Here is a 14,011-nt window from a genome sequence, read left to right as displayed (position 1 = left end):
CGTAAAAAATACGTCTTCCAGATGTAAAAACACAACATCAAATAGACGTCTGGGTGATGCACTTGTGCTATCAGGGAATGGTATCGCCATAATACTTTTTTCTTTCTTTTTTTTTTTTGTCAGGGCACCTTATTTTGTCTATAATTTATTTTCCAACTCAGATTGACATAAATCTAAATAGTATGTTATTATGAAGCAGTATCATATATCATACCTCTGTACTAACATCTGATACCATCAATGACCCATAGTACCACCACAGTACTTTTTTGTAAGGGTATACTGTATACATTGTTGTAAATATAATATTCATGGAGTCAGTTACAACAAAGTCCCTTTCCAGGCAAGTCAGTCTACTTGGCAGCCATCTTGGGAACACCATTTTCTATGAATAAAAGCAGCATAAAAGTACAGCTCCTATCTACTTGAATGGGGAAAGGACAAAATATCCAAAACGGTTGGTCAAGAGCGTGATCAAAAAACATGTTTCAAATCAGCAGGTAAATCAGACAACAGTGGTATCATAAATTCAGATTCTTTAGCTCAGATTGCGCTTTTTGTTTTGCAATGGTGTTGGTTTACCAAACGACATTTGGTGATATTTCTCCTGTTTGCGCACATCTCTGAAATGCTTGACCTACTAAAACTCAGCTAGTGAAAGAGATTGGTTAAAACTCAAGAATCTTACCATTTTATTTGTGGCTTTGTTAATAACAAAATTTTATTTTGTGATGTTTTTTATATTAAGATATACAAGTAGAAAACAATTTATTTAAGAAACAGTTGAAAGGCACAATTTGTTTTTACAATATATACAATTGGCTCTAAATTATAAATATAGAAAACGACAAAAAGCCAAACCAATGATAAAAGTGCCAGACAGAAAAACAGGAATAAAACGTTTCAAGATACATTCAGTAGCATGTTTTCTTTCAGCAATCTTATTTTCTATGCAATAATTTACATAAATGGTGTATTGATATTAAAGTGAAGGCAATGAATCGAGATGCTTACAGTATTGAACACATTCCCATGTAAGGCCATGAGCAAACAAACATGGCAGCACTGTATCACACAACAGACATAAACTTTTTTAGTGCACATCATAATCATCAATCATACACACAATAAGTAATAAGAGTACTTTTTAGTAACAGGGGGTAGATTTGACTTTGTCTCACTTTCATGGCCTCATCATATAGTGCTTTCATCATTGTACAAGACGCTATATTAGAGTGCATAACAGAAGCTTTAGTCCTGTATTCATCTCTTTCATTGGCTATTTTTGGCGAGGCACCCACTGAATAAGATATGGATACATTTACTTCTAAACTATCATTTAAATTCTAAAGGTAAAATGTAAATTATTAGATGCGCTAAAATATAAACTGTAGGAATTTATAAAACAAACTAATGACAGTAAATCGGTCAAATGATTGAATTTCATTAAATCTCATGGGAGTTACACATTGTGTGCAATAACTATAATCAGGAGAGAGAAACTACAGTACAAGTAATTGCACAATTGCAAATCTGTTTGACCAAAGTCTGTCAGCATTAATTGGTGATGTGGCTGAATAAATTCCCTTAAAGAATAAAAAAAGAAATTTGTGCTGTGAATAACAAATAATGGATAAATAATTAATATTTAATCTCTGTCATGAGACAAAATTTCACATATAAGATGAAACATGTCTTAATGCATACAATAAACATAATGGATACATATTATCTGATTTGGTATATAAAATGACATCTTTACCTAACAGATTTCATCCTGAGATAGGAAGTGGTTTTACACCACTGAGCCAGTAAACTCTGTAGGTAAGTATTTGGGTTTCTGTTCAAAATGGATATTTGGCTATTGCTGCAAAAATATATAAGAATGTATTTTTCATTTGCATAAAGAATGACAAGAAACTAAAATCAAAGCTACAAAACAAATATTTCAACCACCAGGACAGTCGTAAAGAACAGAGGGAAATCTTTTACAAGCTAATAAAATGTTTAAATGCTTTTGAACCGTTTGTTCTCGTTAACAATATATTTTTTTAAATCTACACAATTACAAATATCATAGTATCACTAAAACATAAAATAGAAAAGCCTATAAAAGCACGGGTTGTCCCTTTAACATTAAATTAAAATAATAATCAAGTAATTCGTATACACCTTACCAATGTTTTGGTAATGCAGGTCATGTGAAATAAAATTTCGCTTTTTGAACCTATTAAATAAAACATATCTAACAATGGGTAAAAGTGTCAATAGAAGAACTAGGGTGTAAAAGTGCTTAATTTCAACAAGATAAAAGCTTTGTTGGTCTTTCTTGATTTTAACCAAAATGCATTTTACATTGCTTCAAACGTTGATTTCACAGTCTCTTTATTTTTCCTTACTTGGATGTATGGAAATTATCTTACAATTTCCAGATCAGAAATAAATTATTTTTAAGATTACTGAAACCAGATGTGACTAAAGACCTTTTGGGATCAATCAACCAATCAATTTACTAATAGACTGTTACTATTTTGTCTTATTACACTGTGAGATTGGGGACAGCAGGAATGACTGTTCTACTTTAAAACAATAGAGAGATAAATAAAGGCAATAAATACAATTAAACATCTGCACATAAACTGCACAGGAGAATGTTTAAACATCTACATTCTATTGTATGTTCCAAAGCCACATTTCAAATGTAGCCTGTTCTCTTGCTCCTTAGGAAAAGTGTTTGGTCTACTAGAGATTTATTGTGGAAAAGTAAATCTGATGATTGTTTAACAAATAAATAATAAAATAAAAAAAATATGCTTCTCGCTCAAGTGAACCCTGTTGTTCGTTTTGCAGTTTGGAGGCTTGTACAACTTCACTGGAAGGCAGAGCGCAAGCAAAATATACTGTACAATGTGGTAGGATATAACTTAAACCTGATATAACTTTATATTGGACTTAAAACAAGGCTTAGCGGCAGTTTACATCAAACATCCATTTGCCCTGTTTTTCCTTAAATGTCTAGGTAAACGTGCAAGATGGAGGTCTTTGACCATTGCGCCACTTTTTGCTTTTTTTTCAGCATCTAGTGAAGGAGTGCCACGTTTTTTTAAATGCCATGTCAGATTAAAAAGAACGTAAACTTTTAAAAGTGCATCTCGTGGCAACTGAGTACTGTTCTATTCATTGCGCTGCATTGTTTTTTTTTGCGCAAGAACATGTTAGTTCTGAATGTCCCCTTCCCTTTTTTTTGGTTAATCAATGTCTAAGAATGTTACAACCAGGATGACCACCCCAGTAAATAACCTGATGTTCTGGAGAATAGTATAATAACAAACTGTGTTTGGATCATACTCAATGTGCATGTAGGCAGAAAACAAGCTCATGTAACTTTTCGTTTGAGCAGGTATTTGGACACCAGATTAAAACAAATGGCTTCTCAGCTAACAATTTTTCTTCTCACCAACTGGTCAAAACGATCTTCCTATTTCATGCGAAACAGAACCTCATGCTAGTGAAACTGAGGTCAGTGGTGGACGTGAAGTTCAGTGGTGAGACTACAGCCCTGAGTGTGTGTGTGTTTAAAGGAGCGTCAGACTGGAAAGTGTCTCACTCGGGTAGTGGATACTGAATCATGAACTGGTGTGGTTTTGGTCCACTCCACAGCATGCAGTTCAACACCTCCCGTATATTTATGATGGCTTCAGAGCTGCAGTGGCCATTGGGCAATGGAAACATGTGCTGGTCCATAGGAGGGAGAGAGAAGAGAGACAATGATGAAGATGAGGATGACAATGTTTGTGAGGGAGTGGAAGGAATAAGTGGAGGATGAGGAAGCTGGAGAGGAAGAAAAGAGACTTGATGAGGCCATGGCTGCCGATTAAGGTGTGTCTGAAGAGGCAGGGACAGTCTGACTAGGGGGTGTTGTTATTGAGTTTAATGAAAAAAAAAAGTCCAACAGGTCATTCGCCGGCACTGAATTGCTTTCCTGTGTGGATTCGCTCTCTTCTTGTGGTTGTTGCTGTTGCTTTTGTCGAATTAATGCTTCAAAGTTCATGTAATCCACCGCAGATCCAGGCGGCCCAGAGAGATCGTCTAGAGTCAGGCAAACTTTGCTAACTGGTGATGAGGGTAGGGAATTGTAAACGGTCAGGTCTAGGATTTCCTCCAGAGGGTTTTTTAGAGAAGGGAAAGAAGGGAAGGAGATGGGGTCCGTGTATGGAGTGGAAAGGCTTTCCAGGCTGGGACCTGGCAAAGGCATGGTGAATAAACTGGACAATAACTCCTGCCTCTGATGTTCCTCAGCCTGTCGCTGCTCCTGCGCCTGCTGCTCCTTCACTCGTCGACGCTGCTTCACCTCTGTGTCCATCTTGAAGATCTCCTGACGGACCTTCGACACGCAGGTCTCTGGGATTTTTATACCTGGGTAAGAGAAAGTGGGACAGAGCAGATCAAAGTAAACATTTGGCAGATGCTTTTATCCAAAGCAGCCTACAATATACTTATTACAGGGACAGTCTCCCAAGGAGCAACCTGGTTTAGAAAATGCTTTACTCAAGGACATAAAGGTGATGTGTCATTGATTACCATCCCTTGCAGGGTTAAAACCTACAACCGTTTTGTTACCATCTTAGATGGATAATGGTGAATACTCACCAACTTGCTTGTTGTTGTCTTTTGTTTTAAGTCGGACTATTTGTAGAATGCTAGAGCTGGTGACATCAGCGACCACATCAGAGACCCTCTTCCAGACATGAAGCAGAGCGCCACATAGCATGTGGTACTGACGCAACCGAGTGCCCATCAAGCACTCTTGACCCTCCTCTACCTTTTTACACCTCCCATTCCTACAGCAAACACATATAAACGTTAGATACTTTAACTTCAGTGAGGCTGGTATGATGTCAAAGACATGAATGGTTCTTGTCTCACCAGTTAGCATGACTACATTTCTTGAATGAAAAAGTAAACTGACTCTCCCAGCTTTCCTTTGCCTCCTCTGGAGTGACCTGGAGCAAGAGTAACAAACATAACTCAAACCGTGTCGTCTTACACCCATATTAGTGCACTCATTTCAATGAAAAGTACTACTGTTGGTTAGTACCGGTAATGGTCACAAGATAGCAGCATTGACAAAAAGAGCACTGCATGTGTCACATTTAGGAAGGATGGCATCATTAAACAGTCATATTTCATTGGTTCATTGCCATAACACATTTTATTTTCTGAGCTTTAGAGTTTCTTCATGGAAAGGTAGTTCAACAGACCTTGCTGTATTTTTTCTTGAGGTTATCGAGGCTTTCCATGTGGGCCTGCTTGCCGATGTTTGGTTTGTAGATGATCATGTTGTGTTCCCTACCCTGCATGGCTAGCAGCACGCATGGGTAGTTACCTCTAAACTGCACAGGAGACAGACATCAACATGTTCAACAACAGAAACAACAGTGACTTACAAGCTGTAGGTTTACATGCCCAGTTATAATTGAGCTACAGCAGGTTTTTGCAGAGTTGAGACACAGTCTTCATCAGTCTGTCCAAGTATACATGACACAGGTTGTAATAGCTGATGTCCTTAATTACAACATACCGAGAATGTGATGTAGATGTTTCCCAGTTGACTTTTTGCATCAGTTGAAGTCAGAAGTTTACATGCACCTTAGCCAAATCCATTTAAACTCAGTTTTTCACAATTCCTGACTTTTAATCATAGAAAACATTCCCTGTCTTAGGTCAGTTAGGATCACTACTTTATTTTAAGAATGTGAAATGTCAGAATAATAGTAGAGAGAATGATTTATTTCAGCTTTTATCTCTTTCATCACATTTCCAGTGGGTCAGAAGTTTACATACACTTTGTTAATATTTAGTAGCATTGCCTTTAAATTGATTAATGTGGGTCAAACATTTTGGGTTGCCTTTCACAAGCTTCTCACAATAAGTTGCTGGAATTTTGTTCCATTCATCCTGAAAGAACTGGTGTAACGGAGTCAGGTTTGTAGGCCTCGCTTTTTCAGTTCTGCCCACAAATTTCTATTGGGTTGAGGTCAGGGTTTTGTGATGGCCACTCCAAAAACTTGACTTTGTTGTCCTTAAGCTATTTTGCCACAACTTTGGAGGTATGCTTGGTGTCATTGTCCATTTGGAAGTCCCATTTGCGACTGAGCTTTAACATTCTGGCTGATGTCTGAGATGTTGCTTCAATATATCCACATAATTTTCCTTCCTCATGATGCCATCTATTTTGTGAAGTGCACCAGTCCCTACTGCAGCAATGCACCCCCACAACATGATACTGCCACTCCCATGCTTCAGGGCTGGGATGGTGTTCTTTGGCTTGCAAGCCTCACCCTTTTTCCTCCAAACCTAACAATGGTCATTATGGCTAAAGAGCTCAATTTTTGTTTCATCAGACCAGAGGGCTTTTCTCCAAAAAGTAAGATCTTTGTCACCATAGGGACTTGCAAACTGTAGTTTGGCTTTTTTATTGCGGTTTTGGAGCAGCGGCTTCTTCCTTGCTGAGCAGCCTTTCAGGTTATGTCGATATAAGTATCATTTTATTGTGGATATACACTGGCGACCAAAAAAGTTTGGAATAATGTACAGATTTGACTGTTTCAGAAGGAAATTGGTTCTTTAATTCACCAAAGTGGCACTCAACTGATCAAAATCTAGACAGGTCAAATCTAGACAGGCCCCATTTCCAGCAGCCATCACTCCAATTCCGTATCCTTGAGTAATCATTTAGTTTAGATTTACTTAGATTTGGTACTAGAAAATCACTTGCCATTATATCAAACACTGATGAAAGCTATTTGGTTCATTAAATGAAGTTTAACATTGTCTTTGTATTTGTTTTTGAGTTGCCACAGTGTGCAATAGACTGGCATGTCTTAAGGTCAAGTTTAGGTCAAAAATGGCAAAAAAGAAACAGCTTTCTCAAAAAACTTGTCAGTCAAACATTGTTTTGAGGAATGAAGGCTATACAATGCTTGAAACAAAGATTTCATGCAATGGTGTACACTATGGTTTTCAAAGACAAAGGACAACTTTAAGAAGTTCTGAACATTTTTTTCAAATTGTCATAGTAATTTTTCACATTATTAATATCCTGACTATACATTGTGATCAGTTGAATGCAACTTTGGTGAATAAAAGTGCCAATTTATTTCCATAAGAGCAAAAATCTGTACATTTATTTCAAACTTTTGGCCGCCAGTATACATGCTTGTCTACCAGTTTCCTCCAGCATCTTTACAAGGTCCTTTGCTGTTGTTCTGGTATTAATTTGCACGTATCGCAATAAACTACATTCATCTCTAGGAGACAAAATGCATATCGTTCTGAGCGGTATGATGGCTGCATGATCCCATTGTGTTTATACTTGTGTACTATTGTTTGTACCTTCAGGTTTATGGAAATTGCTCCCAAGGATGAACCAGATTTGTAGAGGATTTCTTTGATTTTCCCATGATGTCAAGCAGAGAGGCACTGAGTTTGAAGGTAGGCCTTAAAATACATCCACAGGTACACCTTCAATTGACGCCAATTAGCTTCTGATTGGCCTAAAGGCTTGACAATTTTAATAAAAAAGCTGCTTAAAAGGCACAGTTAACTTCTGACCCACTGGAATTGTGATATAGTCAGTTAAAAGTGAAACAATCTGTCTGTAAACAATTGTTGGAAAAATGACTCATGTTATGCACAAAATAGATTTCCTAAATGACTTAACAAAACTATAGTTTACGAATATGAAATCTGTGGAGTGGTTAAAAAATGTGTTTTAATGACTTCAACTTAAGTGTATGTAAACTTCTGACTTCAACTGTATTAGCATGCAAAACCAAGCAAAAGTCTTCTATCATGCTTCTCAATAGCAAAACTTGCACAACCAGCCCAACATGGAAAACGTTGTAGCTGTTTTCATTTCTTATGTTCTTTGTGCTTTCATTTAGGTACAAATCAGATGTTTTACAGTTTGCTAGCATTATACCTCTATTTAGTTTTTTTGCTGCTCAACGTGAATGATGTGTATACATGCTGAACAAAGCCGAGCCACAATCGCATTATTTAGGTCTATTAGTTAGACTTCGAAAAATCTGACTGGTGTGATTTCAGTCATACTAAAGCATTGACCTGACATTTAAAAAGACAAATGACTGTTATAGTAATTTCCAACTGAAATAAAACTTTTAAAGTGCATGTAAATGTAAACTTACTGAATGATAAATATGAAAGCAAAAATGACACATGAACTCGACTTCACCTTTGAACAGAAACCTGCCTGAAAGGTTCTTCCATGGAACTGTCTTTCCTGTGTTACTAAAAAGAAACCTACATACAAATATGGAAATATGAGATGCTCTTTGCCCAAAGACTCACTTTATGGGACAAGTAGAAGCCTTCATCCTGGTTGTTGAGAGTTTGGACCTTCTGGAGAGCCTCCAACCACGGCATACCTCTATCTACACTTATCTGCACAACAAAATAAATAGTTTAGTCAGAGATGATGTTTGTGAAACAGGTCCACAACTGTTGGACTGCTATTATGATTTTATATGTCCTTTCAAAGTTCAGGCTATGCTTGGGAGACAGAATTTAGGTCTAACATCTATGTAAAAGATAAAGTTCTAGCAGGTTTAGGCTATTCACTGTCAAATTTCATACAAGGAAGTATCTGTGGATATTAGTCTGGAAGCTGGTGAACCAGTCCTCATTGTGTAAGGTGTCAAACTAAACATTGCAGTTGACTGAAGGAATTATTATTGTGTGTTTTTTTAAGTTTGTGTCACTAATGAAACTCCTGTGCTTTGGACATGCTTTATAAGCTCAGCTGTTAAAGATTCAGGAAATACATTTTGCTTGATTTGAATGTAGTTTGGAGACCACTAACAAGAGCATGAAAAACATTGGCTCAACTTGGAGTGTCTTTAATGCAGACTTCTTTGACTGACCTTATAAAGGATAACTTGGCCATCTTGAGGGTTTCCAGCAGTCAGAAACTTCTCGTGTGTCTCCTCATAGATCTGATCATTACCTGGAGCCAAATCTGATAGAGAACAGAGAAAGCAGATATTTGGTTGTGACCAAAGCAGGTCAATGCAACTTAATTAAAATGTACTAATGCAGAAGAAAAAGTGCTTCTCACCCAGTATTCCCATGTCATATTTGCCCTCTTTCTTGTCCTTTTCGATCAAGTAGTCAAAGTTGTCTGTAAAGTACTGGAAAAGGGAGTTCTGTTTGTGCACCTCGAGGCCCAAGATCCGATTGAGGAACTTAGTGATGTTGCAGTCTGACATAAAGAGCAGTCACACGGTTATGATAAGTGTGTGCATATGTCTGCTTGGCATGTGAGGATATGCATCCAATATATCCAAAATAAACATGATTACTTTTGTGCAAACCTCACCTTTCTCTATGTTGAATCCCAAGCGTGACTGACTGCAGAGCATACCTACGTCCTTCATACCATGCTTCATTTCTGAAATTAGGAAGCATAGGGGGGTTTTGGTGAAATCAAAGTTCAAGATGATCCAGAATGTCCCCATGCATGGACAGAAATGCACAAATTGTACCTCTAAAGAACATGGCATCGCCACCAGGATAGTCCTTTGGAGGGGGTACCTTGCTTTCAATCTGACCAAGAATGGCTTTGGTAATCTTATCAAGAGCCTTGGTACCATACTGTGACGCAAAAAACATCACAGGTTAGTCCATAACTTATCTCAGTATTTTTTTTTATCAGTGTCATTGTTCTGTGCAAAAAAGTAACATACTTTATTTTCGAAGTTGTATTTGCTTAAGTCTCTAGACTCTGTGGCTCTCCTGTCACCATGAGTCAGAGCACCCTGTGAAAAGCAAAGGACAGTTAAGAAATGTCAACTTTCTGTCAAAGTAGATTGATCTATGTGTCAAGCTTTTATTTCACAAGTCATCTTTTACAGTCATGCAAATGGACAGATTACATAAAACACCCTGGCAACGCTGTCAGTCTTGGCTAAGTCTTGGCAACAATGTGCATTATACAGTCCAAAGATTACCAAAGTTATCAAAGATCTTACTGGGATCACATCAGACAGTCTGACAAGCAACAATCATAAAGAACTGTGCACCCAAGCTTAAGTTGGGTAATATGTACACTGACTAAGAGCCCGATCAGAGAACGTTAGCTTGTCAAGAACGTACCAGGCTCTCAAGCCTCTTTGCCACGATAGATGCAAATCGCCGCTCGCCTGCCAGTTCGGAGATAAGGAAGATGTACTCTGGTGCTGTGACCTGGTTGGAGCGATGAGTGCGGCCTAAAAACAGAAAGTGTTGTTTGTGGTTTTAGTAAAGGTCTTTATGGGAAGAGAGTTTTGGTCACAAGGTTAGAAGTTGTGGTTGGCGTAGGTGGAATTATTGACGCTGAGCTGGACTGGGGGTGTTGACAGTGTAACCATGTATTTAACAGAATCAAAGCACTTTTGATCTAGACTAAAGCTGTTAGTAAAACTGCCCCACTTAGAGTAGAGTAGACACAAAATTGGTGCATGGCAACAAACAACTTTGTTTTATACTTTCTGTAATGCAAACATGAATCAGTTCTGTTGGACTTAAACTGACAGAAAACATTTCTACACACCAAATTGCTGGATAGCTCTGTCGGCACTCCAAGGCAGTTCCAGGGTCATATGAACCCTCCTCCGCTGATTTTTCACCCTTCTGTCAGCCTGAAGTGAGATCCCCGAACTGGCTGCTTCTGATATGATGGCTACCAACTGAAGAGCGAAAGACAAAATTAAAAGAGTTAAACTTTGGAAAGTGCTTTATAGCCTAAAGTATTGGGTTTCATCTTTGAGGTGAAATAAAATGTGTTTATACCAAAAATGTGTTTTACTCTGCAAATCTGCTGGCTCTACTCAAGCTCTTAAATGTCTCACCTTGTCTCCATTCATAAAGCGATCCTTCTCTTTGATGTTTATTTGGTCGATGGTGTAGCCCTGCTCAGCACGGGACTCGTAGCCGACACTGCCATCAGGCCGACGCACCACTCTGCCTTTACGTCCCGTCATCTTAACACACAAAATTTGTTTAATGCTCAGTTTTGTCTTGGAGGTATAACTATCCTTTAACTATAAAGAAATTCTTACCTCAGATACTTTTTCTGGACCTCCAAATTTATCTATGAGCTCATCTAATGTGTTGAGAGGTAGTTCTTTTCCCAGCTCAGAGATCTTGTTGAGAAGCCCTTGTTTCATCTCCTCTAACCTTGCTAATAAGGAAGGGAGAGAACTCAGTATATAGTATACAGAAACTACACGTACATAAACCAAAAATGTAAGTAAAAAATATACACTAAAAACATACCCATTTGATAGCTAGTGTGATTGACGAAGATGACATCATCACTGTTGTCCTGGACAGAGTCAGGCGAGGAGTTGGAGTCACTGTCCATGGCATCAGATTCGGTGGTGCTGTCATCGCTGATGTTGATAATAACTCCTGCCATGTCGATACCATGTCTGGCTTGCTTGGGCTGGCTTGCTCGTGGCTTACCTGCAGCAGAATATTCAATCAAATGTTATTTTTAAAAGCAAAGACATACAGGCAAGGATGTATAGGCAGCAATAATAAAGTGAGACAGGACTCACGTTTCCTCTTGTTTCCTGCTGCTTTTTCTGTTTTTTGCTTCTCTGATGGGAAGTGTTTGAGGACCAGAGATTGAAACACACCCCTGAAAAACACAATTATCTGTGATGTTACTGCTGCCACATTACATGATTATTGGTATGATAAAACATAGCCTATGGGGAAAAAGACACTTATGGGCAAATTCACCAAATAATTGCTCCAATTTTGCATGCTGTATTTCAGTGCACAAATCTGCATTTTATTCACTAACCACCCACAATTTAGTTCAGCAGGCACAATGATAAAATAGCACTGCGACTTTATTGAAATTATCCTATCTGTGCTAACATGCCTCCTTTCTATGTAAATAAGGCTTGTTATAGATTGAGCTTTATTCACAAAACTTTGCCTGGTGCAATTAAAATATAGTTTATTTTATAAACTGAATAAAATACATTTCAGTTGAATTCTTAGTGAATTCCCCCTTCATTTTAACTTAAGTACTGTATTATATTGCATGGAGTAAGGAAGTGGTTCTTATCTGCCTATCAGACTACATATATTAAAGTTTCAGAATGATACATGGAATGCGTCGACCACAGTTACTACAAACACAAATATCGAGAAAACTTTCCATCATTCTGAAACTGCAATAGAACAGGTCTGGAAAGAACCAGTCATAAGAAAGCTATATATTTGAAAAAGGTTTCAATAAATACCAAATTCACTTACTCAGCAGCAGAAACAAATCTGTCCAGGTGTCCATCATTTTCACCAAGTACTTCTCTGGTTCGAGCCTCACCCGTTGACTGTAGTCCTATCACAATACACTAAAAAAAAAAACACCAACATACACAAAAAATGGTAAAACATCCATAATTACATAATAAGACATTTACTACAAATACTCATTTGTTAACACTTATGTGGGCTCTTTAATGTGACTGACCTTTCCTGCTTCCAACTCCTTTTTAGCCAGTTCCACCAGGCAGCGAACCTTGGCAGCGATGCAGAGGTATTTAAAGAAACGCTGGTGGGATGACCAAAACTGACCCCACAGGGACTTTCTGGAGCTCATGCACAGCTCATCAGCTGCCTGCATGAATAAGGCTAAGGCCTCCGCCCACTGTTAGACCAGATAGTGTCAGTTACACGTTCAAAGCAGGATATACAGAATTATTTACATAAAAATTTAAACCACTGTTGTACTAATTGACACTAAAACAGCACTCTCAGCAAATATGTCGATCTGCTGTTGCGTAAACACATTCACTTTAATGTTTTGGATTAAAGGAGAAGTTCTGTGTTTTCAAACCATACCATATATATAATGGTTATTTTTCACAAGTGCATTTATAATTTTCTCCAAAAACAGAACCAATATAATAAGGTATGGGTTAAAAAAACAATTTCATTATTTAATGCAATGTAAAGACAAATAAATTAAGTTACAAGGACTCTTCTTGTAACTTACAAGTTTGGCAGCTTTGTTGTAGACAAGTTTGAAATCATCATCCAAACTGATCTCTTCTATGCGGAAGGAAACCCCAGAGAAACTGAGCTGACGTGCAATGTACATCCCGCTGACCTTCATATCCATTGCAACAATCTCCATAGCTCCCACACCCCTTTTAACAAAGAGAACTTTCCAATTACACATTAAAATCATTATAAAACATTGTTTTCATATTTGACAGAAATTAACCTTTTCTCAATAGTGTGAAGGAAGTCATCAAAAGTTCTGAAGGGGGTTCCCTCTCCCCAGATTCCCAGACGACTCATGTAGATCATGTTTTTTGGCTCAGAGGCACCTGGGGGAATGCAGAAAACTAAAGTTATGGCACACCTTTGGCATAACAATGGAGATCGCCAGTGTTATGTGGTACAGAGACTCACCTGTGGCACTGGCGTACACCACTCTTGCCAGCGGTAACTTGTTCTGCAGATCCAGCACAGCCTTGCCCATCTTTGTGGCTGTAGCATTTTTGGCTTTGTGACATTCATCGAAAATAATCTACAGGAAGCCAGTGGTTAAGGATAAACCAACAACTTCATTTTTCAATTTTGTTAGAATAGTTGTAAAATGTGATGTTTGGACCAAGAACTGTAGAGTACAGCAGAAATGTATGTCCAACATATAGTCGTAGTGCTGATGTCATCAAAACACATTCCAAAACCTATATTATTCAGAAAACTCCAGAGAGGGAGAAGGATACAACTCCATCAAAAGTTGGTTCACACCAGTCTAGGATCTGCTTCAAGCGTGTTCGGTGCTGGCCACCTGCCTGACTCTCCCCGATCAGCGCTGAGTAGGTCGCAAACAAGACCCCTTCTGAAGTAGCGGTGTATCCGTATTTTATCTGCACAGACAAGGTAACAGTGGAACATGTTGGGCAGAGCTATGAGGAAA

General features: G+C 38.1%; 1 protein-coding gene across 1 annotated transcript in view; it reads right to left on the bottom strand.

The window, feature by feature from the left end:
• Positions 1-703: 703 nt before the first annotated feature.
• The window catches only part of si:ch73-63e15.2 (protein strawberry notch homolog 2), a 55,655-nt gene continuing 42,347 nt past the window's right edge, over positions 704-14,011 (bottom strand). The window contains exons 11-32 of the mRNA XM_052124179.1: positions 13,818-13,961; positions 13,498-13,615; positions 13,307-13,412; positions 13,076-13,229; positions 12,551-12,727; positions 12,334-12,431; positions 11,622-11,704; positions 11,338-11,526; positions 11,121-11,242; positions 10,911-11,042; positions 10,613-10,748; positions 10,177-10,289; positions 9,768-9,839; positions 9,567-9,675; positions 9,401-9,472; positions 9,140-9,283; positions 8,946-9,040; positions 8,374-8,466; positions 5,262-5,393; positions 4,927-5,003; positions 4,651-4,841; positions 704-4,416 (exon numbers count right to left, since the gene is read on the bottom strand). Coding sequence (XP_051980139.1) covers positions 3,875-4,416; positions 4,651-4,841; positions 4,927-5,003; positions 5,262-5,393; positions 8,374-8,466; positions 8,946-9,040; positions 9,140-9,283; positions 9,401-9,472; positions 9,567-9,675; positions 9,768-9,839; positions 10,177-10,289; positions 10,613-10,748; positions 10,911-11,042; positions 11,121-11,242; positions 11,338-11,526; positions 11,622-11,704; positions 12,334-12,431; positions 12,551-12,727; positions 13,076-13,229; positions 13,307-13,412; positions 13,498-13,615; positions 13,818-13,961 — 3,099 coding nt within the window. The 3' untranslated portion in view covers positions 704-3,874. The remainder of the gene's footprint in view (positions 4,417-4,650; positions 4,842-4,926; positions 5,004-5,261; positions 5,394-8,373; positions 8,467-8,945; positions 9,041-9,139; positions 9,284-9,400; positions 9,473-9,566; positions 9,676-9,767; positions 9,840-10,176; positions 10,290-10,612; positions 10,749-10,910; positions 11,043-11,120; positions 11,243-11,337; positions 11,527-11,621; positions 11,705-12,333; positions 12,432-12,550; positions 12,728-13,075; positions 13,230-13,306; positions 13,413-13,497; positions 13,616-13,817; positions 13,962-14,011) is intronic.

Source organism: Xyrauchen texanus, chromosome 50, assembly GCF_025860055.1.
Source record: "Xyrauchen texanus isolate HMW12.3.18 chromosome 50, RBS_HiC_50CHRs, whole genome shotgun sequence".
Classification (NCBI taxonomy): domain Eukaryota; kingdom Metazoa; phylum Chordata; class Actinopteri; order Cypriniformes; family Catostomidae; genus Xyrauchen; species Xyrauchen texanus.
This window is presented reverse-complemented; position numbering and strand designations above follow the sequence as displayed.